This window comes from Salminus brasiliensis, chromosome 2, assembly GCF_030463535.1.
Source record: "Salminus brasiliensis chromosome 2, fSalBra1.hap2, whole genome shotgun sequence".
NCBI lineage: Eukaryota > Metazoa > Chordata > Actinopteri > Characiformes > Bryconidae > Salminus > Salminus brasiliensis.
Window position 1 is genome coordinate 53,519,801 of NC_132879.1, and position 23,453 is coordinate 53,543,253.

Here is a 23,453-nt window from a genome sequence, read left to right on the forward strand (position 1 = left end):
GGGACTTTGCAATGGTACAATCATCTGTGCTGGATCTACCATTCCGAGATCATGAGCTGGATCCGTGGTGATGCATCCATGGCTGGGATTCCAAGAGAGAGTGATTAGCCTTGCTTTCTCTGGGTAGGGAGGATGGGCCTCATTTCTCCTCATCACTCAGCATGATGGTAGCCAACATAAGTGTCTGTTGATGTAGCAGGACTGGCTGTTCAGTGATGCTGCCTGACGTGGTGAGATGTGCATGTGCTGGTCTTTGTGCTAGTGGTTAGTGGGAGTGGGACTTGGCAATGACTAAACTATGATAAAATGGAGAAAAATATTAATAACAATAATAATAATAATAATAATAATAATAAATAAACAATATTTTAAGATTTAAATGAAAACCTTTTCACTATGGTACATTAACCTCTACTGTATGTCTATGTTTATGTACTTATTTACTTTGCTAGTGTTAAACATGGCAGCCTTGACAAAGCTCAATACACAGGGGAGGAAAAATGTTATTAAATAATTATATAAAATCATCTATAATTCCATGGCTTTATTCGGATTATTAGGAAATCTCCTGATTAGGCAATCAAATACATTATTTGACAATTTTAATCTAACAGCTGTTTTTTACATTGTGTAAAAAATCATACCAAATGCTAACTAATGCTCAAAAATGACCTGGGAAGTTAGAAAGATCATTTTCTTATCCTGTAAAGTTGCTATTTTGAAGATTATTTTGCATGACTCAGATTATGAAATATTCAAAATGATCAGCACATGAGTTTAAGAATTTAAGACTGTTTTTCTCCTTCATTTTTTTCTTTGCATATTTAATCTGTTTGACTATGTAAAATTAAACCCTGTGATATTCTTGTGCATCAGACTTTATAGCTCCTTAAAACATTGGCATCAGTACCATGATTTCCATCAGTCAGCCCTTAGATTACACATATGGGGGATCTTCCTCACCTTGTACACTCACACAAGCATATCCATTTGTGTGTGCTGTTATACGCACTTCTGTATGTGTTCACACACGGACTCACACCCTGTGAACCACTGTGAAGTCTTTGTTTTGTTTTTTTTGGTCTGGCCAATAAAGGTCCACTAAACTGAACAGGTGATGATTCAGCAGCAGAGGGGCAAGGAGATAAACAACAAAAAAAAAAAAAATAGAGGGAGTGAGAGAGACAGCAAAAAGAGAGAGAGAGATTTCAGAGCTTTTGTGGAATCAGACTGTTTTTCAGTGTGTGTTTTTCTCCAGCCGAGTGCCACGCTTCCCAGACAAGAGAAAAGGATGTGGGGATAATGAGCATTTTTATGTATGACTCAATAAATCAACAGAGTGTGCAGTGCACGGGCCGGTCCGTGGAGAATCTGCCTCGAGTGCGGGACGGAGCGCGAGCTAACCAGCAGAACAATGGGCTTCTGTGTGTTGCTCTGGCTGCCTCCACCACTTTCTCTCCTTTCTTCCTGTCTTTCCTTCCTCACTCTATTCCTTTTTGTTCCCTCTCTCTCTCTCTCTCTCTCTCTCAATCTTCCACTTGCTCCTCCAGTCCCTCCATTTCTTATTTATGTATTCCCCTCTCACTCTATGCTCTCAGATCTCTCTCTGTCTCTCTCTCTCTCTCTCTCTCTCTCTCCTTGTTTATTGATTTTCTAGATTAAGAATCCCAGGGAGAGGGATTGTAACACACAACCATAAAATTATTTTGGGGTGTGCTTATTTGCCTTTCCCTTGCATCTATTTGGCCTGTGTCTGTAGACAATTATGCTTCCCCGGCCCAGACTCAGGTGCTAATAATGAAGGACAAACAGAATCATATGTGTAAACTTCCCCTTCTGATGAAAATTTATATTAACTTTCTGCCACTGTAAACACGGAGGCATAGCACAGCCTTCCCTGGTGAATTGGAGATGAATTCAGTCATTTCTACCCCACGAAGCTGTGCATTTATAGGAGGGCAAGCAAGAGAGAGAGAGAGAGAGAGAGAGAGAGGGAGAGAGAGAGAGAGGAAGGGAAAAAAGAATCCTGCCTCATTGTGTAACCTCACACTTATTTTTCCAAGTGCGAGAAGACAAAACATGGGCCTGTTCAGCCCATCAGGGTGAGTGTGTGTGTGTGTGTGTACGTGTGTGTATACGCATGTGTCTCTGTGCCAACAGTGGTGTGTGTGCCTATGTGTGTGTGTGTCTATATGACTCCAGCAGGCCCTCGTTGGGGAAGCCCTGCCAGCAATAACAGGCCAAACAGAGCGGCCTTCCATCGTTCACTGCAACCACAAACATTCATACACTTCCCGCCTCCTGCAGACACTGTTATGGATGGTTCTCGCAAATACGCGCCACACGTTCTGCGATGGAGCACGTATAATAGTTTACAGTATTGCCAGCAACCTGCGGAGAGAATTAGGCAGTTGGGGCCCCATACTGAAAACAACATCTGTAACCCATAGAAATACGGCAGCAAATAGAGCAGAATGGAGAAGAAGGGAAAGCCCTGCCCTCCCAATCAGAGTTACTGCTGCTAATTACCAGCGCTACAATCACACTCATTTACTGAGTTATGCTCTGGGCTATATCAGCCTTAAACACTGTAGGAGCTACAGCAGCAGCAGAAGGGTATGGGCGACAGCAATGACAGGTCGATATAACGTTACACGCTAAGCTTTTCTTGCTGAGTATATCTTGGGTATTGTAGGTGCAGAATTCACTAAATATCTGTCCAAATGTTTGTGGACACCGCTTCAAATTAGTAATGCATTCATGTCATTTAAGCTGCACCCACTGCAATTCACACTTCTGCAGACAAGTACTGCTAATAGGACTCTCTGGAGCAGATAACATGAAACTTGATTCCATGTCTAATGCCAGATGTGGGCTAGAGGGGTACAAAGCCCTCCCCCATCACAGCAATGCACCAAAATATAGTAGGAAGCCTTCCCTGGACAGTAGAGACAATTGCTCCAGTCCAATACCCGTGATTTCGGAAGAAGCAATGAACGAGCAGGTGTCCCAATACTTTTGTCCATACAGTGTTGATGCTGATGCTTCCATTTTTAGTTTATAGTATAGCACTGACCTATAGCTTTCAGATGATACAGCCACAGCTGGCATTTGCCTCTTCACAGCTGGCTCTGAATGGCTCAGTGGTCTAATGCACTACCACTATGGCCCAGGGGTCGTGACTCGAATCTTAAGCCATGCTGCTTTGCCATCATCGGCCAGAGTCTAAGAGTGCACAACTGACCAAGCTCTCTCTGGGATGGTAGATGCGGCTTTCTCCCCTCATCACCTTTGAAGCGATGTTGGCAGGCACAGGCATATGTTAGCCGGTGCATGGAGCTGGGGACCCGTCTCAACCTCAAGGCGGTGGCTGGCTTTGCATGTAGCGTATCTCCTTAATACCTGGCAGGACCAAACTTGGAGAAGAAAGGGATCTTCAAAAAAAGAGCACAACTTAGCGACGCTCACTATGTGAAATGCTACACTTCAAAAGGACGAATTAGCATAAACGGAATTGGTCTGGTGCACTACATCAAACCATAAAATCTAAAGATGACCATGTATATCATGTATTGTCCAAACTGGACTAACGCCCAGCCCTAGTACAGTGTGTTCCTCGCTCTCTCTGGAAGCATTGTCTCAGTGTGTCTCCCCACCCGCTCCCTCACTTATGAAATTCAATTTATCCCCCCTTCTCTTCGGCCAGCTTTAGTAAAGCCCCCACTTTCAACTGTTGTATAGCAGCGGGGTTTAGATAAGGTGACGCGCAGGGCCATTCACTGCTCTTTTATCTGCCTCCTCTAAGAGAAGTCCTTTACACCAGCCACAACTGAGAGCTTGCACTGCTATCTGCTATCAAAAAAGAGACCGAGAGAGCAAGGGAGAGCACTGCTTTTCACTTATACCATCAACACGTGTGTGCGCGAGACTCAGAGAATAAGAGAACGGGGGATAGGGAAAAGATAGAGCGAGGAACAATAAGAAAGGCAGAGTGAGAGACAGAGAGAGAGAGCTAAAGAGAGAGAGAGAGAGAGAGGGAGAGCGAAACGGAGAGCCAGCGAACGCCCACTTCCCCTCGGTCCTAGTGTGCACTTGATCCGCTCCGTTTGGCCTTCAAGTGATTATGATCCATCTCCTTTTCACAGTTCCACGCCGATGAGCGTCACACAGTTGGAGGAATACCTCTTAATAAATGTTGCATTAAAGGGAGAGAAAAAGCACTCTCCACTTCATTTAGAGCGAGGCCGCTGGAAGAGAGAGAGAAAAAAAAGGAAAAGCAGGAAAGGAAGGGAAGGGAAGGGAAGGAAAGTGCGCAGTGGAAGGAGGTTCTTTACTCTCAGCAGCCGGCGGGTTCCAGCTGAATGAAGTTGTTTTCTGTGCTGCTCCGTTAGGGTCTTGTCTTTGTTGACAAGCGCTTATTAAGAAGCTCACACACCAAAGTACACGGCCAGAGGCGAAGAGCAGCGTGGGGAGAAGCCGCCAATCTTTCAGCAGCATCGACGAAAGCAGAAGTGTTTGTGCTGGATGTCAATACCAATACACACTCTGCCACACTCAGAGCATCTCAGACACACAAACAAGGAGCTTCAAAATGACACAATAGCTATGAGTCTACAGGGCTGATCTGATGGAGGCAATTTCAATTAATACACTGAGTAAAAAAGCAGTAATCTGTATAAATGAAAAAAAAAAAAAAAAGCTTTAAACCATGGATGCTCATTCAGGATTGGTAATGATACAAGAATAGGGTAATTTAGTTACTTATCAGAAAAAGACTATTGAAAATAATGGAGAAGTTGTGATATTTTATTATGCAGTTTTTAATATTTTATTATGATTGATTTTTTTTTAGATGAAATTAAATGGAAAAATCAGGCACAATAAAACTCAAGCCTGTTAATTCATGTAATGTAAACTAAATATAATTCAAATACATTTTATTCCAATTAATTGTATGATATTGTACTTAGAAGGAATGCAGAAATAGAGAGATTCCAGGCCAATGCAGATATCCAGTATTTGCCATATTCATGTCTATATATGTGTTATAGAAATGTTACAGAAATGTACATAAACAGACTAAATCCACCTAGTTTAGAACTACATAGAACTGTAATAGCTATATCTGTAGAGGCTTAAAAATATAAAAATACAACAAAATGAATAAAACACAGAAACTACTGAGCACTATTTATTTCTATTGTAGTGTTTATTAGGCCTTTCTAGCCTTTGCTGTCCAGGTTTAGCAGTCTAGGAAACTCACAAACCAATCACATGCATGTAAATATCACATGTGACGCTACTCAGACAATCAGATCTACTGGCGGGCCGAACGTGGTATTACTAACTTCTATTAGCAGACAATAGCCCCACCAGTTTATACAGACATCCCTGTAGTAACTGAGTAATACACCGTAGTGTGTAATAAACCCTAACCCTGTGTAAAGTCCCCTAAAGAACCCTGCTTGTAATAGAGATGTGAAGGTGAAGAACCTTTTAAAGATCTAAAGAACCTTCTTCAGCTATATGGTAATGTAAGGTTACTGGACAGCTGAACATGCTTGGAGGAGAGCACTAACTGCCAGTTCGGTAACATCAGCTAACAGACGTCTGTGATCGGGGGAGAGCGGAAAGCTCTTCTGCTCTCTCCTGGATTCCTGGACACGGTTGACCATGGCATCGACAGGGACTGAACTTGACGATGATGCACTGATAAACTTGTTTGATTGTGATCTGTATAATCATACACTGTAATTAGAGATGTATGTAATTAGCCATGAATGAAAGCACTAACTCTCAGACCGAGGACACTGTGATGCTCTTGTACTCCTCTCATCTCAACTAACAGCAATTCGAGGTTCTGACCTGTACCTCCCTGATCTACACAAACTCTCTCACTATCTCTATTAAATGAAATGGTTGTGTGTGTGTGTGTGTGTGTGTGCGTGTCGAGGGGGCCACGTGTATGTGAGCATGGCCAGGTCACACACATGGAGGCACTCAATCTGTGGGTCAATAGTGTGTGTCTGAGTCGGAATGGCTGAGCCACTGCTCGTGCAGTGTTACCCAGAGGGGTCGATCGAGCGTCTCTCTGACCTCAGATGTAAATACCTTAACCTTAATTACCGTGGCTGTGATCTCGCAGGCCGCGGTGTGGTCGGCCCGCTTTCGGAACGTGTCAGACTTATTGCTCGCTGAAGAAATATGTGCTCAACCCTGCAGGAGTACAGCGAGGAGAGCCAAACCTGCTCCAACTTTATCACTCCTGGTGCGCTGGGGTGGGGAAAAATGACCAGCATGAAATGAGATAGAGTTCAACAAATACAGTACAAGCGCGGCCTGATCTTGTCTGCACTCCAGGTGAAGACAAACTATTGTTTTCAGTCCATTTACCTGAACGTCAGAGTGTCATTAGACCACGGTGGGCCGGCGGAATCATCCAGCCAGGGTGATGGATCTCTCCAGTCCGTCTGAATGAGTGTCCGGCTCCACCAAAGATCAGCGGAGTTAATAGCACTGCATCTAGCCGGCGGAGGGCCAATGCATCTCCGTCAGCGCCGACTCCGGCTGCTTATGAAGCCCTAACGCGCTGCATGCACTCCTGATCCGCGGGCTCGCCTTGTGAATATTCCGATTACAGCACGTGCCTGACCTTTCCGGAGCTGAATGAGATACAGTTATCTCCCAATCTGACATGCAGCGTCTATCAATCAGTGCTGCTTCACAGAGAGGGGTGGGTAGGGAGAGAGAGTAAGAGCGAGAGAGGGAGAGAGAGACCAGAAGGAGAAGCGGTACAGGGAGGAGAAAGGAGAAGAGAGAAAGAAGGGGTTCGAGTGAGGAAGGAAGAAAAATGAGAAAAAAGAAAAGAGAGTGAGAGAAGAAGATACACAGGCTGGAGAATCAAAGGAAGAGAGAGAGAGAGAGAGAGAGAGAAGGAGTGAGACAGGGGGAAAGGGAGCATGATTACCGAAAGCATTACAGCTAGAGACTGAGTTTAGGCCCAGTGAATGCTTACAGACTGACTAAGATGAGTCCAATGCACACACACACACACACACACACACACACACACACACACACACACACACACACACAAATAAAAAAATTAATCTTTCATTAGTACAGAACATTCACATTGGCTGTGTCCCAAACAGAAGGCAGCTGCCCCAATGCCATGCTGTCTATGCTGTCTCATAAGTCAGAGCCTTACAAGGCAGCACTGCGATGAAAGTACCTTCGACTGACCCGCAGCAATACGCCGTGCCACTGCCAGAATACCGACAACTAATGTCAGCTGGTTCTGCAACGAATTAACACCGGTAGACGATTTTTCCCCAGAGATAAAATATTATGGACAAATAATAAGGTACCTCAGTAGGCAGCATTTCGTACGTTCCTGCCTTCGAATACGGCACCATTTCCTAAGGTTCAGACATAACCTCTATATAGGGGCCCTCTGGACTTCTTTACAGTTCTTTACAAGGACAAGAGTGGTCCAGCGGAGCGCAAACGTGCTACCACTATGACCCGAGGGTCGCTCAGGTCATAGACCCGAGGACAGCAGCCGGAGCCGGAGAGAGCGCTGTTGGCCTTGCTGTCTCTGGGTGGGTAGCTGGCTCTCTCTCTCCCCGCATCACTTCAGTGTGATGCTGGCCGGCATGGGCAACGGACGACATCTGTGAAGATGCACTGGCACCAGTTTGAAAGAGGTGATGGTGATACGCATGTGTCAGAGGACGCATGTGTCAGACCTCAGGGGATCGGATAGGGGGAGAGTAGTAACGAGTTGGATGGGTCTAAAATCTAAAATTTGGGAGGAAACTGGGTAAAAAAAAAACATCATGCAACACTGTTCTTTAAAAAAACATCAATCAAATATGGCTCTTCTGTGGTATTGCCATAGAGGACCTTATTTGGCACCCTTTATTTATTAGCCCCCACAAACAAGACCTTCTACGGGCGTCCCGTGGCGGGTCTATAGGAGGAGCCTAGCAAGACCAAAGTCATACTCGTTCTCGTTCATCCCCCACGCCCAACCACCTCCCACCCCCTTCTCCAAAGAGCTAATCTACATCTTTCATTGAATCAAGAATGGAAATTCAGAAGAAATGCTTCTTTTTCAATTTCATGCTGAAGTAGCTCAAGTTAGTGGATGTAATTTCTCCTAACAAGAAAATTTATCACTGTGTCGTTCACTTAGTCCGCCAATGTGAGAAGCGACCCCCACCCCCCCTTCTTTTTTTCCTGCATTTTCTTTTTTCTGTGCTTTGATAAATGTGCCAAAAGCATGATCGCTCCTTCCAAAGCACTCCCGACAAGAACAGCACAATTATACTGCTTATTAAAAAAACCCACTGACTACAATCTCCATCAAAAAGAAATGACACATTATTCATGGAGCAGCCACTGAGTGCAGACGCGTGAGAGTATAAAAGCCGCTGAGTGATGCATTTCACCCTCACACAGCCAAAGTCATCAGTGCTGGTCAGAGGACAGATGAGTCCATTATTACACGGAACTGCTGCCGTTATCCGGCGGATGGACACGTGTCCGGACACACCTGATTCACTGATCAACCCTATTGTTTGTTTGTAGCTCCTACAACAATCCTATGCAATAAGCTGAGCAACTGCATATGAATCATATCAGCTTTGACATCATATATATTTAACAAATGTATTCAGCGAAGTTGCACCCAATGCTGACACAGATGTGCAAATGCACACACACTCAAAAAAACTGTCTGTCTAGCCCCTGTAGAGAAGTACTGCCAATAGAATAGAACTCTCTGGAGTGGACTAACCTTAGCTATTGTTGCCAGGCATGGGCTAGAGGGGTACAAAGCCCCCTAGCCTTGAGCTGTGGAGCAGTGGTACTGTGCTCTCTGGAATGATGGATGGTGCTCCATCCAGTACCTGAGTCAAGTTGGGGAGTTGGGGATGAGGTGGGATGGTGATCATCTAACATCTTGACCTCACTCACGCTCTTGTTGCTGAATGCTATCAAATGTTTGCAGCAATGTTGCTCCAAAATCTAGTAGAAAGCCTTCTTCTCTGGACAGTAGAGACAGTTACTCCAACAAAAGCATGCTAAGCACGTTTTTTAGAGCTTTGATTAATACTTGATTTCAGAAGTATGAATGAGCAGCTGTCCCAATACTTTTGTCCATAAAGTGCATATATAATATACCTTGTATCTGCATTTTTTTTAACCCTTTTTAACTTCTTGGCATTACCTGAACCTGACAGTTGTTCTTCACACTATGTCAGAATTTCATGATGAATGGACCCATAGAAATGCTCTAAAATGACTGGGACTAAATTTTTTTTACATTGACTTCCATTGAAAGTTACAGAGTTTTTTCCTTCTCCTGTAAAGTTGACATTTTGCAGATTTTGAAGGTTTTACAGTGGCTTAGACTCAAATAAGAGTGGCATTAAAACGTTCTTTGGTGCAGTTCTTTGTGTGGTACAACTGGATGAATCGGAGATCATTTCCAAGCAGAAAGACTCTGACATTGTTACACAACTGAAAGAAAGGCCTAGCAGGCAAATTCACTCAGCGGGAACATACATCAAATAACTTCTGGTAAATACTCTGGCAATAACAATCACATTTCAATTGAAACGGAGCCTGTATTGGGAGACTCAAGCGTGAAACCAATATCAGCTTAGCGTCAAGTCAAGCATGAAGCGTCACACACATTAATGCATGTGCTGCATACAATCGCAATGTTTCCTTATCATATAATACACACACACACACACACACACAAGCTGCCTCACTGCGACGCTGTGGTACGGTGGTGGGCAACATGGCTGCTGTCTGAGTATGGCGTACAGTAACTTCTGTTAAATATGCTGCATTTATAGGTGGGCTATAGGGCATAGGTTAACATTATATACAGTATGTACCAATATGTTGCCACTGTCATGTAAATGACACAAATTACAACTATGATATGCTGTGTGTATCATTATAAAGAGATTTTGGGGCTCCCACGCAGCTGACCTGTCTAAAGGTCCGACCAGCGGATGGCAAACTGCCTGGTTGATACGAAACCTTGCTAAAAACCTTTTTTTTTATATTTTACTGCATTTATTAGCTGCATTTTGTCTATTCCAGCTCAACAGCTGCAGCATCATGCATCGTGATGTTGTATCTCTGCTAGATCGCCCACCCCTAGCATGCATCTGCAGACGCTACCTCTGTAATGGGTGAAAATGAAGATGTCCCGCCAATACTGACAGCCACGAGAAAGGTGCAGACCCTCCACTTTAAAACCACCCCTACAAAAAACCCACCTATGGAGAAACAGTGGAAAAGGCGCTCTAAGTGACACGTGTGCGTGTTTGAAAAGCCTCTTGTGTATTTGTGAGGTGAGGCCGGGGCTTATTTACCGCATTTGTTCAAAAGCCCCAAAGAGCTGCAGGCTGAGAGGCTCTCTTACATATGTATTCAGCGTCTGGGGGCAGCGGGCTGTGAGCCGGGCCAAACTCTAACTCTCTATCTCTCTCTTTCTCTCTCTCTATCACATGCACACTCTCTTTCTCTCTCTCTCTCTCTGTTACTGCTCTCTCTCTCTCTCTCTGCCAACAATATGGAATCGAAATATTCAAGTGCGAAGCGGCAACACCTGACTACCCGGTGCATAGTAAGAGAGGGATAGTAGAGAGAGAGAGAGAGACAGACAGACGAATACAGCTCCAGTATCTCAGCCCTCACCTCCTTAACCAGATTTACATCATTTTAATATTTGTTAGAGAGGGAAAAAGCCACACACAAACATCCCTGGGCAGGCGTTTCACAGGCTGATTTGTTACTATTCATGGCCAAAGCAGAGAGAAACTGTAATACTAGACATGCTTGTTAAATTCACAAGGCTCCAAAGCTGCCTTCTAGCAAATCCTGCCTCTTGGTTGTCAGCTTAAGACGGTCGGCATATGCATATATGGGCTTTTTAAGCTCTGTTAAATGGATAGCGGTGTCGCAGGCTGTCAAAGACGTCGAGAGAGGAAAAAAAAAAAGGGAAAAAAAAAAAACACCCTGCTCGCGTTCAGAAACAGAATGGCCCCTCATCCAGCGGCAGAAACCCGGTGTGTCTTTTCACTCCATCCGTGCTCATTTACTCTAATACATGCAGAACCGCGTGGGGCCTTTCACCTGCAAAAGCAGAGCCGTTTCATTCACTACTCCACATCAAGACCCCAGAGTTCCCAGGCGCTAGCTCCGCCGCCCATAAACATGCAAACGGAGCGCTGCACCTTTAAGACATTGTTTTAATGGGATGGGTCAGTGTGTAAATGCTTTGGCTGTTGGGGCAGGCAGAAAGAAGCCTCTGCCGTTAAGGCTCTATAGATCCAGTGTCATTAATTTCCCCCAGGCAGAGGTAGTTAGCAGGCATAAAAGGAAATGAGTTGTGAAGTGGTCATTGATCTTGACCCAGGCTGCCTGTTTGAGTTTTATTTACACACGGAGATTAACCTGTAATCGCTAAACATAACCCACTGGCTCGCATAAACAGTGGCAGCGCGTCAGAGCTGCATGCTAAGCACAGTGCTGTATCTATTTTAAAGCACAGTGTTGTATAACAACACAGAACATTCCTCATTTGGACCATTATCAAATTATCATCTCTAATATTAGATTTGAAGCTCTAATATATCAGTGTATCCATATTATGTATCATAAAGCAATGTAATAGCCTTAGCTCTGGTGCTTAACAGTGATGGCGTATCAGAACTGCATGTTAAACTATGCATCTACACACAGCCAACTATATCTACATCAAGGTTTTACACACCGGTGAGTCGAAGTATCGAGTGTTCAGTAAAACACTAATGTTGGAATAAATACTAATTACATCCACTTAAAAAGTGGTGGTTCTCCATCACTGTGTTCATCATTAGAACATCTCCAAAGTTCTCCTCTCTCATGGAGTCTAGTATTATTTAGAGTTCTCCTCAGATCAACAATAACCTGGTTTGGTGGTAAATCAGGGCTTAATGATGGTAAATCAGATGAGCTGCTTCTGCTGCTGCTGCTGATGGAGTTGAACACATCCTCCACGCTGTGCTGGCTGGACTGGGGTGGGGGGGCGTCCAGGAGAAACCTGGAGGAACCGAGCTCTGTTCTTCAGACTAGCTCACCGACAAGATCTCACTACTTTCTCTCTTCAGAATGAGAAGCTCTTGTTTCTCCTTTTTACTGGATTTATGTTCACCTGCATCTAATCTAAATCTAAAACCTCTCTCATTTCTGAGATACATGGTATTGCATAATGCGCCTAGGTGTCTCAAACCTCCGCTCAGTACTGCATATTAAACTATGTGTACTTCATGTAAACTATTATACATGCAACTATATATCACAAACTAACAGAACAGACCTGCAAGAGACAAATGCAGATCGTACACACTCCTAGATGCAGGATTTATTCTATATACAGCTGTGTATGCATGTGTGTGTGTGTGTGTGTGTGCGCTCCACCTGTGATCGTCTCTGACCTGCGCCGCTCACCGTCACGACGGCACGGAGCTGCTCGAGCATAAAATGGTAGTAAGTGTTTGTTTCCAGGAGATTTCACTCTGACTCTCTATCTTTCTCTCTCTCGCTCGCTCTGTCTCTCTCCCCCCCTACTCTCCTCGCCTCAATCTCTCTCTCTCTCTCTCTCTCTCTCCCTTCCTCTCCCCCATCCCTCTCTCCATGCCTCTTTCAAAGCCGCAGCTTGACATTTCACCGGGTCTCCGGAGACCCTGATGTGAAATGGAGTTACTACGGCAGCCGCACTGTAAATTCCATGCAGCCACATGTAATGTGCCTTAAACACAGATGACCACTCCAGGTTTGCAGCCGGAGCACTGGAAAAAAAAGTGTGTATGCGCGGCACTGAATGTGTGTGTGTGTGTGATAATAGAATAATGCTCGGTGTTGTCTAGGGAGCCGAGCAAACACACGCAACACTGTCATTCACGGCCCTATATCTTACAGTGTCATCGCCTGGAGGACGACAACTCTATATGTCAGTCCTCGGTGTACTATGCAGCGGGGAGCGCATTGAAGATAGGGAAATGTTAACAATGAAATCTAGAGCACAATAAATAAGTACGGTGTGGCCCGCCGCAGAATGCCAGCCCATCAAAAGCACATAAAACACAAAAGTCCATAGAAAGAGCCTAGTTTTGTCTTTTATTATTTCCTCTGATCTGAGATTTACTCAGGGACTTCATGGTTTGTGAGGATGTGAATATTTCAGCGTGTGTTTCAGACTCTCTGTGTGTGAGAGGGAATGTGTGTGAGGTAAGGGTGGCCGATACGACCAGATGTTTTCACTATTGTGATCATTTAGGTTTCAACACACCTTTTTGAGTATATAATGGATATTGTTGGGATTTCTATGCTGGACAACAGCATGTATCAGAAAATAACTAAATAAAATAATGTGTTTTTTTATCATTTAAATAATGAACACATTTCCCATGTGGTTCTGCTGTAAATGTGGGAAAAGGACAAGTCAGTTTTTCATATTATTTCCAACTGCACATGCATTAGGCATGTATTTCCAAAGCTTAAAGCAATCAAAGTTGAGTGCTCTTGTTAACATGATCCATCAAAAAGTGCTATTTCTTAAAGAGTCTGAGTATTTGTAATCATTCCTCATTACTACAATGCCGTATTCACATGTCCGTATTGACCCACATGACATATTTTATCTACAATATCTCCAAATAAATGTTGTTTTATTAAACCTTTATTATTTTTAGAAGTATATGTGTGCCCCAGTTTACATATTACATATATTAATAAAATAATGGCTTATTTTTTGTAAGAAATTGGACCTGATAATGATTTGTGTGCGTCCCCAAGTTTGACTTACCACCCCGTCACACTAAATTGTTTGTCTATAAATAATGTACTGATGCTTTAAATGCCAGCACAATAAGGAAGGTGCATTGTGTGAGTCTTTGGAGCAGCCAGTAACAAAAAAAAGGCAAAGTCTGACATTCTTTAGCATTGATTATTTGTGGCTTTTTCAGGTTAGACAGGGTCTGTCAAGTCACTCAGTCACACAAAACGGAAAGGCATAGAAATAGAATAGAGATAAAAGATATTTTTACACTATAAATGCAAAGAAAATTATATTTTAAATTGATTAACATGTGTACTTGGTCAGAAACTTGACCACATGAAGAACTATGGTAATTTTAGGCGAAATTTACCACTCATGTAATGAAATTTACCACTCCGTCACATACCACTCTGTTACAATTACTGTGAATATGGCTCCCATGTCTGAATAAAAATATACTATTAATAAAAAATTAATGCCAGAGGACTGAAATATTTTTTTGGAGCATAAACATACCTTTAATGTTGTGAAATGGCATCTGTTGCGTAGAATGACTCTGTAGTATTGTTTAGCTTGAGCATTTTGCTCCAATTTGATCGCAAACCTCTAAAAAACCAAGGCCTGATTCAGGTCATGTATTGTAAAGCTTATAGTCTTCAACTATCATGATGTTACACTTTTGCCATATTGCTTACCCCTAGTATTGTGTGTGTGTGTGTGTGTGCGTGTGTGTCTCTGTCCGTGTGTGTGTTGTGTGTTATTTACGCGCTGGAGTGGCGGAGTCTCGGGCCGGTGTGATAAAGCTAATGAGCTTCTGTGTTGGAGTGTAAATGAGAGAGTCACCCCGCTCAGCCTATCGCCACGGCCGAGACTCCAGGGGTGATTACCGCTTTAAATTATGCTCAAGGGCAAAGCGCTATTTGCATCAGAGGGGCTTTTACTGGGCTGATGAGCGGCGGAAGCCGTCATCACCCTGCCTGGAGATGTTGCACTCCTTGCTCCCTGCGGACGGCGGCGGCGGGAATGAGGAGGGAGACGGAGACAGAAGCCAAAGCAAGTGCTTGTGTGGCGGCTCCACCTTTGCGCTCCTCCTGAATGACAGCCAATGGAGCCCCAGAGGCCCCCGTGAAGTCTGGGTGGGTGTTTGTTAGGTGACGATGAAGGCAGCCTCGCTGAATATCAATTAACGGTGGGTGAAGGTTTTTTTGTCCTAGTGAGCGCAACGGAGGACGCAAAGCAAAGCGAGTGAGGTGTTTATGCAGAGACACAAAGAAGAAGAAGATAATTAAAGAGGAGACAAAACTGCATTAAAGGTTAAAATCACTGTGCCAAATATGAAACGCTACCAGTCGCAGTTAGCGCCTTTATTTTCACCCCCTACCCCCCCACCCAAAAAAACCCCGCGAGCCCCCAACACCTCCTCCCAAGTGGCTTCCTTAACCGTGATGCTACCTCCAATTTCATTTGCTCTTAAAGCCAGAGAACAGTAAAAAAATGGCTGACATCGGCTGTCAGATATCTCATCTTAAATTCTCCTCAAGCTAAAATGTCGGGTTAATTGCTGTCACTTTTACATTGGGCCAGTGACTTACAGGCGACTTGCTGTAACGATCGCTGTGGGCATGAAAAAAATAAAAAAAGAGAGAGAGACGCTGTGTCCTCTGCGTCTGGATGGCATTCATAAAGGCCAATGCGACTTTAGCAAACAGCATCATCCTGCTACAGGACTCAACAGAAGCCAGCTCCAACAGTCATGTCTAATACGAGCAGGACTAACACTGCAGGAAGAAAGTGGAAGGACGCTGGGTTTGCTCGGATGAAGAGGCGAGTTGGCTGCTGCTCCTGAAACTCATAAACGAGTCCAGGAGGTCCCTGACTCTGAAGCCGCCCAGAGCACAGCTCTGCCTCTCCAAAAAGGAAGCTCACAGATTGAGCCTCAGCATAACTCTTCCCGAGCCATCGGCCAGTGCAGTAAAACGCACAGACTGCAGACCACAGTAATCGCCTAACGGCTCCATTACAGTATATTACTGTATGGATCTGCAGATCAATGTGAGGCCTTCGTGTATTCACATTATCATTACCATACATTAAAACATCCATTCAACAAAGACTTAAAGTCAATAAATATTAACAGCAGCAGGCATGTTTATTATCGTCCTGCTGCAGAGGTTTGAGCTGAGAAACTTTTAGAAGTGTTCCCATCTGGAATGACGCGATGACCAAAACTAAATATGGTAGATGTAAATAAACAGAAGATACCAAAGGTGAGAGGGTTGTGAATTTCTAGACATCAGTGAAATGAGCAGGAAACTATAGATCAGAGCCTCCACACAAACACACCCTTAAAAGAGACCATCTCTCTGCTTACCATTACTGATTAGTCAGAGAACTCAGCCTGTGAGAAGAGTGTTACTGCCTGACTAATGCTAGAACTGCTTCAAGGACACACTGTACATTTTGAAAGCATTTTCTATTAATTGAAAGCATTATTATTATTTAAATTATTATTAATAGTACTATTTTATTGTTATTATTATTAATAATAATAGTATTAACAATAATACAGCTATTATTAGTATGGCATTATTTTTATTGTTATTGTTAATAACAACAATAATAATAATAATAATAGCCACCTTATTATTGTTGTAACTATTACTGTTACTATTATTATTGTATATATAATAATAATAATAATAATAATTATTATTATTATTATCATTATTATTGCTGTTATTATGACCAGTAGTAATACGAATAATAATTAGAATAGTAACATTAGTGCTCTTTAGGTCTCACATGCATAGCAAAGCAAAACACACACACACACACACACACACACACACACACACAAAGATAGAGAAAGTGCTAACAGAGAGATTGGGCAGGTTATTAAACGTGTAGGTATTCTCTGGCTCGAGTATGTGTGTGTGTGTGTGTGTGTGTGTGTGCAAGGGAGAGAGACAGAGAACTGAGGAAAAGAAAGAGGAAGCTGGGTGCAAGAAGTGTGTGAAGTTAACAGCATCTGGCCTCTCTTTAAGAAGCCTCTGGAGGCCTGTTAGCTGGACTGCTCATTTCAATGCACAGGAAAAAATTGTCTCCCTCTCTCTGAATGTCTGAGCATGAGAACACACTGTCACTCTCTCTGCTGTCTCCGCTCACTCCTTCTGCCTACACACACTGCCCTTTCCTACACACCTCATTACCATACGCCGTAGACCCTCAGCTTCTCACAGCACTATTTTCAGCACTCTTAACAAGATGACGATAATGATAATAATAATCATCATTATTATCATCCTTATCATCATCATGCCTGCTTGTTGTTGTTGAAAACTAACTAACACTAAATCCATTATAACAATAATAAAGCTGACAACAACAATAACTACTATTAATATTGCTTTTATTAATCATCATTATTATTATTGTTTTAATATATTTAGATTTTTAACAATAACAACCATAACAATAATAATAATATTTATGCAGTTTATCACCCAATAAATGATGCATTTAACATTTTTAACTACTTAAAGTTGCACGTATTTCAAACCACCCCCCTCCCAAGTCCCACACGCAGTCAGTAGGTGAGTGTGTGTGTGTGTGTGTGTGCAGGTTAAAACAGAGGACAGTAATGAGAGGGAGGGGGTTGACCTCAATCAGGCGTGTGTGGAAGCAGAGACAGAGACAGAGACGCAGAGAGAGAGACAGGCGCTGTGATGATGAATGGGGGGAGAGGCCATGGTGTCGGGGTGCTGTTGTAATCACCAGCTGGAGTGTGTGTGTGTGTGTGCGTGCATGTGTGTGTGTGTGTGTGTGTTTTGGGAGGGGGGTTTCTGGAGGGGCCCACACACCCCTGCAGGACACACTTCATTCTGCTACAATGCTCCCTCACCACTGGCTTTCAGCTGCCTACACCAGCTCTGCTGCGTGTGCCCCCCTTCCAAACACACACACACACACACACACATACATGGATAAATCCACAAATTAAAGCATTATTAACTACAGACTTTCCCTACAGACAATACTGGCAAAATGCAACACCACATGTAAAAGGCAGAACTCATGCTAGTTTATAAATATATCCAAATTCTTAAATATTTGAAAATTAAAATGTTCAGAGAAGTCACACACTCATGCAGAAACACGTATATACACACACACACACACACATACCCGCACCAGTGTGCCCTAAACCTCTCCTGCAGCGCAGCCTGACCCCCAGCACTGCGCTTTTTGGTGAGCTGTCAAAGCCATCAGTCAGTGAATGGAGACACAGCACAAGTCCCCTGATCCGCTGTCCCCCAAAAACACAGCGTCCACAATAACACACACACACACATACATGCATATAGAGAAGCACACCATACGTGTACATATTACACGTATATATTAAAATATCTCGCCACTGTTACGAGCGTAAAGCTTGTATCACCAAAATGTCAAACTTTACAGGAGAAGGAAAAAACCTTCTTAACTTTCAATGAAAGTCAATGTAAAAAATACTGCATTCAAGTCATTTTGGAGCATTTCTATTGGTCCATTCATCATGAAATTTTGCCACAATGCAAAGAAAAGCTGATTCTGGAAATGCTGATTCCGAAAGGGAACAATACGACAACAATATAGCAGCATTTAATACTTATTTAACAGTGCGAAAGTATGAGTTCTCTCTACGTGGCTGTTACTTTAAGATCCTACATTAACTCCTGCAACAAACAGCACAGTGAGTTTAGCTCCAGACCGGTCCAGATCTGAAAAGTCCCTCTTTTTCAGCGAGCAGCCCAGTGGAAGTCGAGTTGGGGTGCCCTCTGGTGGCAGCTGGAGTAGCCAAACATTCGGTGCATTGCACGCTCGCCGGCTCACTCCCCCCTTTCTCCCACACGCACGCTCACGGCCTCGGCAGCAGCGCGCCGCTCACACCGGCGCGTAAATACAAATAAAAGCCAGTAAATACCTCCTCGAAAAAGAGCACCATAATCTCCGCAGGCATCTCACAACTGCACCCTTTTAGCACCAGCAGAACTGCCAAAAGCAGCAAGCCCACCTCAGCCTCCACTACAAACAAGCAAGCCCTCAAAGCCAGCACACAAACAACAAATCAATAATCAACAAAAAAATCAAGCACAGAAAAAACAAACAACCTACAGAAAGAGGTCCAGTCCCTGTCTGAGCACACAGTGGGTGGGTTTTCAGAGCCCCTGCGCCCGCGTGTCAGTGTGAATCTAAGCCCTGAGAGCGAGAAACACAACTTACCTGCTGTTGTTGCAGATGCAGCAGCTCGACTGTGCTTACTTCGCTGCTCGTGTCACCGCTTGATCTTCCATCTCTACTGCCAGCATCTAATTGGCTGCTTAGGGTGCTCATTCCATTTTGACTCATTGAACTGTTGCTTATTGTCTCACTGGCCGACTCCTGCATCATGACTTAATACCTAGAAGTGATTAAGAGGCACCAGTTAAGGCTCTTGTTACAATCCCCCCCTTTTTTTTTTTTTTTGAAAGAAAGAAAAAAAAAAGGAGAAAAAAATTTCCATTATCAAGCCCTGGTCCCTCTCTGCAAATTAAAGCATTTAACAGGGGGAGGGGGGGCGGGAGGGAGATGCGGGAGAAATTATGCATTCATTGTGTAAATGAAGCAATACAAAGAGATGCACGTTTTCTGAGCTCATGGGGGGGGAGTGGAGTTGGAGGAGGAGGAATAAGAGGAAGAGGAGGGTGCTGGTGCTTTTTTGTATCTGGAAATTTAGCTTTGCTTTAAATTTGCTTGTTTTTGTAAACAAGATTTTACACATAAAACCCCCACAAAAATTATATATATATATAAAAAAAATGTAAATAAATGGGACTTTTTTAGGTTCCCACTTTTGGATTTGCTGGATCTGATTTTTTCTTTTTGTTAGAGTGAAATCTAACATATAAACATAAAAATTGCACACATGCACACACACACACACACACACACACACGTCATAATAAGTGCATTTTCCCCATTCGACCCCGTTCGTGCTCCCAAAATATCCCCCCGTCTTGACAGTGTCAGAGTTTTTTTTACGCTGCGTCTCGACTGAATGAAGTTGCTTAATGACGCACAGCTAATCATGCAAAATTAAAATTGGGTCTCGGAGACGAAGAGAGGAGGAGAGGAGGAGAGGAAAAAAAGGAGGAGAGGAGGGGGAGTGTAACAAATCACATGGTACCATCCTGTGATGAACGATACAATGGTCTTCTCCTTTAACTGAAGCTAAATGAAATTTGCCTAAAAAATAAATAAATTATTAATTATTAAATTCTTTCTTTTTTTTTAAAAATGAAAAAACCCCTAATGTCACATATTGACTAGTTGTGTGTCTCTTTTTTCTTAGTTTAATCAAACCTGCGATATTCAATTATTTCCCAGACATTTAAAACATTTAGTGCCGCCATCCCCAGAGCACAATTACTGTGGACACAGAGCCCGAATCTGACGGCGCGGGTGTCCTAAGCCTCGGTTTTAACACGGACAAATAAATGAAAGATATTAAATTAATTTCACCACCATCTATTAGTCTATTAGATATTAAAAAAAAAAAAAAAAAAAAAAAAAAAAAGGGTGCAGGGTGGGGTGTGTGTAGTGTGGTGGTGGTGGTGGTGGTGGTGGGGGGGTACAAGAAAAGAAAAAAAAATCTATCACGAATATCACTAATGATTGTGCTAAAAACAGCATAAATTATGCATATTACCTCCTCTCTAGTAATAAATGTTTTATCATTTTCCCTGCATAAATGCTCTGTACTTTCAAAGGGCCAATGAGGAGTCCTGCCAAGATCTGTGGAGATCCTTGCAATAAATAAAAGAATCGGCCTGACCCAACAAACGCAATTCAAGGTGTGTTCTGCATAGCTAATATACCCACAAGAGCCTTTTTAATTCACACACTCCGCAGCCCGAACCTCATCGCCTCTCTGTCATTCACACACTCATTAAAACACCTTCTTCACCCCCCCCCACACCCCAAACCCCTCAACCCCCCCCCTCCTTTTTTATCCTTTTCTTCCCCATTACACATTTTGTTCCTCTCAGGAAATTATTACTGGATGTCTCATATTTCATCTTATTAAAATATAAACAATATTAATTATATTAATGGAGACCACATCTACCCCCCCCACCCCCGACACACACACACACACACATACACACCCCTGTATAATAACCCTAATCTCATGTAATGTTTAGAGCGGATTCGTTTTCGAGCAATATTTTCATTTATTTCTCTGACAGGGCTGCCGTCCTCCTCTGCCTAGATTAAGCACATCAATTTTGTCACCTGCTCTGCATGGGCAATTAGTGCGGCGCTTTGAATAAGAGTATACAGTAGCGAGACAGCTTAGCGTTGAAAAATAACACCGATAATCAAATGCTCGACACAACAAAGAAGACGTCTTCTAATCCGTGGCTGCTTTTCAGATCAGTAAATGGCATTTTAACGGCACGGGGGCTTTCTTCTGCTGAAAAGCGGGAGGCGGCGGAGGCAGTTTGCGTGCGTGTGAGTGAGTGCCGTCCAGAAGGACGCCTCGACAACCGGCTAGGAAAAAAAAAAAAAAAAAGCAAACACACACACACACACACAGAGAGAGAGAGAGAGAGACGACCAGGACTTAAGTTCAGCACTGAGGGTGACAGCTGCTCACACCACGGCCAACAAACAACTAACTAGACGTGCTTATAGCTGCAAACAATGCCAGCTATTAACATGTACACAGCATTAACTCACACAGAGAGACACGAGACAGAGACAGAGAGAGAGGAAAAGGGAGAGAAAGAGAGAGAGAGAGAGAGAGAGAGAGAGAGAGAGCATGACGACTAGGTGCTGATGAATCTCTCTTGAAGAAACACAAAGCTGCCGTAGAGATCAGGGGACTAATGAGTATTCAAATTAGGCATAAATTTTACATGCCCCGTGTTTTAAATATTCAGAGAAAGAGTGCCTGATTGCCTTTACTCCCATTCTAAGAACAATCTAATGGAGTGTTTTTTAACAGCAATGGAGTGCATAACTTGAAGACGGAGATAAGAAAAGCAAGAAAGATTAAAAAAAAGAAAAAAAAAAAGAAGAAAAGTTAATCCGCCCTGAAAAATCAACTCAAAACCTACAAACCTCCAATTAAGACCACTCCGACATGCCTGTTTAATAAATTGGAAATTCAAATATAATTTCTTCAAAAGAAAAGATGGTGATTATTTCTACAGAAATTCAATTCGGAATTCCAATGGAATATTAACATTTTACACACACACACACACACACATGCACACACACCGAGGAGCAGCTTCAGCTTTTCTTCCCCCCCTCCAAAAAAAATTGATAAAAAATGTATAATACGCCAACCACACTTTTCTTCAAAAAATCAGGAACCTGATTTACCATTAATGCCTTGGAATACTGATGAGATCATTAAAAGACACACACACACACATACACACACACACACATCATTAACACCATATTTACCTCCAAAGCCACATTATCCAAAAGTTGTATGTAGGTGTGTAACTGGGAAATAATAGGCATGCAGATGTATGCAAAGTGTATTCAGGGAGATCAGATGGTGCTTTAACCTTAATGACAGCGGTGAGATAAATTAATTAGCCATCTAACAGCAGCATTCAAATCTGCCAATTACAATGTCAATTAGAAACACACCCTCGCCTGCATTCGTTTCCACGCCACGGAGCAGGGGAGGAGTGAGCGCCGTGCGCGCCACGGACTTGGAGGAGTGTCACTGCTCACTGTACGGGCTGAGAGAGATGGACAGTGACAGGGAAGAGAACGAGAGAGAGAGAGGGAGAGGGAGAGAGAGGGAGAGGGATGGAGAGAGATGTGTTCATCACACACACACACACACACACACACACCTCTGTCTCGGCAGAAACACATACACGCTGGCCCTAAGGGCTCGCAGCCTGTCACTGTATCAGACTGTCCTTTCCTAAAAACCCACTGGGGCAGAAGGTTAGCCCCACTGGAACAATATTTACAGCTCCTGTTAGGAGTGCTGTGCCTGTAACTGTACAGTCAGGCCACTTTCCAGCACACAGCAATGGAGAGCATCCATAGAAAACTGACTGTCTGTGTATTCATAACTTTCTGGCTGAGTATATCGCCCATTACAGCAACCCCTGCCTCCAGAGTAGCTCAATAGATCAGGATGAAGAAAAAAAAAGCAGTCAAACAAAGAGGGGTGAGGAGCAGGGATGCAGCGATATGAAGAGTGTGAGGGGAACTGTGATCTAACGTGGGACTAAATCTAATACTGTATTAAAGCTATAGGCAATATTTATAGTATGTACCTTCACTTTTGCTGTTTTTAATTTTTTGGCAAATTCTAAATCTGGCAGCTTTTCTTTATACTGTTTGAGAAAATTGTGATGAATGGAGCAACAGAAATGCAGCAAAATGACTTGGAATATTTCTTTTTTACATTGACTTCCATTGAAAATGAAGACGTTTTTCTCTTCTCCTGTAAAGTTGTCTTTTTGGAGATACAAGGTGTGTGTATATCTTCTGTGTGACAGCGGTGATTCTCTTGTGGAGGGTTTATTAGCAAGGAAAC

General features: G+C 43.1%; 1 protein-coding gene across 6 annotated transcripts in view; it reads right to left on the bottom strand.

Moving 5' to 3' along the window:
- foxp2 (forkhead box P2) overlaps positions 1-23,453 on the bottom strand; it is a 120,296-nt gene that overhangs the window by 53,005 nt on the left and 43,838 nt on the right. For 3 of the 6 annotated variants that reach the window (XM_072673168.1, XM_072673166.1, XM_072673167.1), the window contains one exon: positions 19,115-19,292. The exons of the other annotated variants lie outside the window; for them this stretch is intronic. In XM_072673168.1, the coding sequence (XP_072529269.1) occupies positions 19,115-19,282 (168 nt within the window). In that variant the 5' untranslated portion in view covers positions 19,283-19,292. The remainder of the gene's footprint in view (positions 1-19,114; positions 19,293-23,453) is intronic. 6 annotated transcript variants of the gene reach the window in all.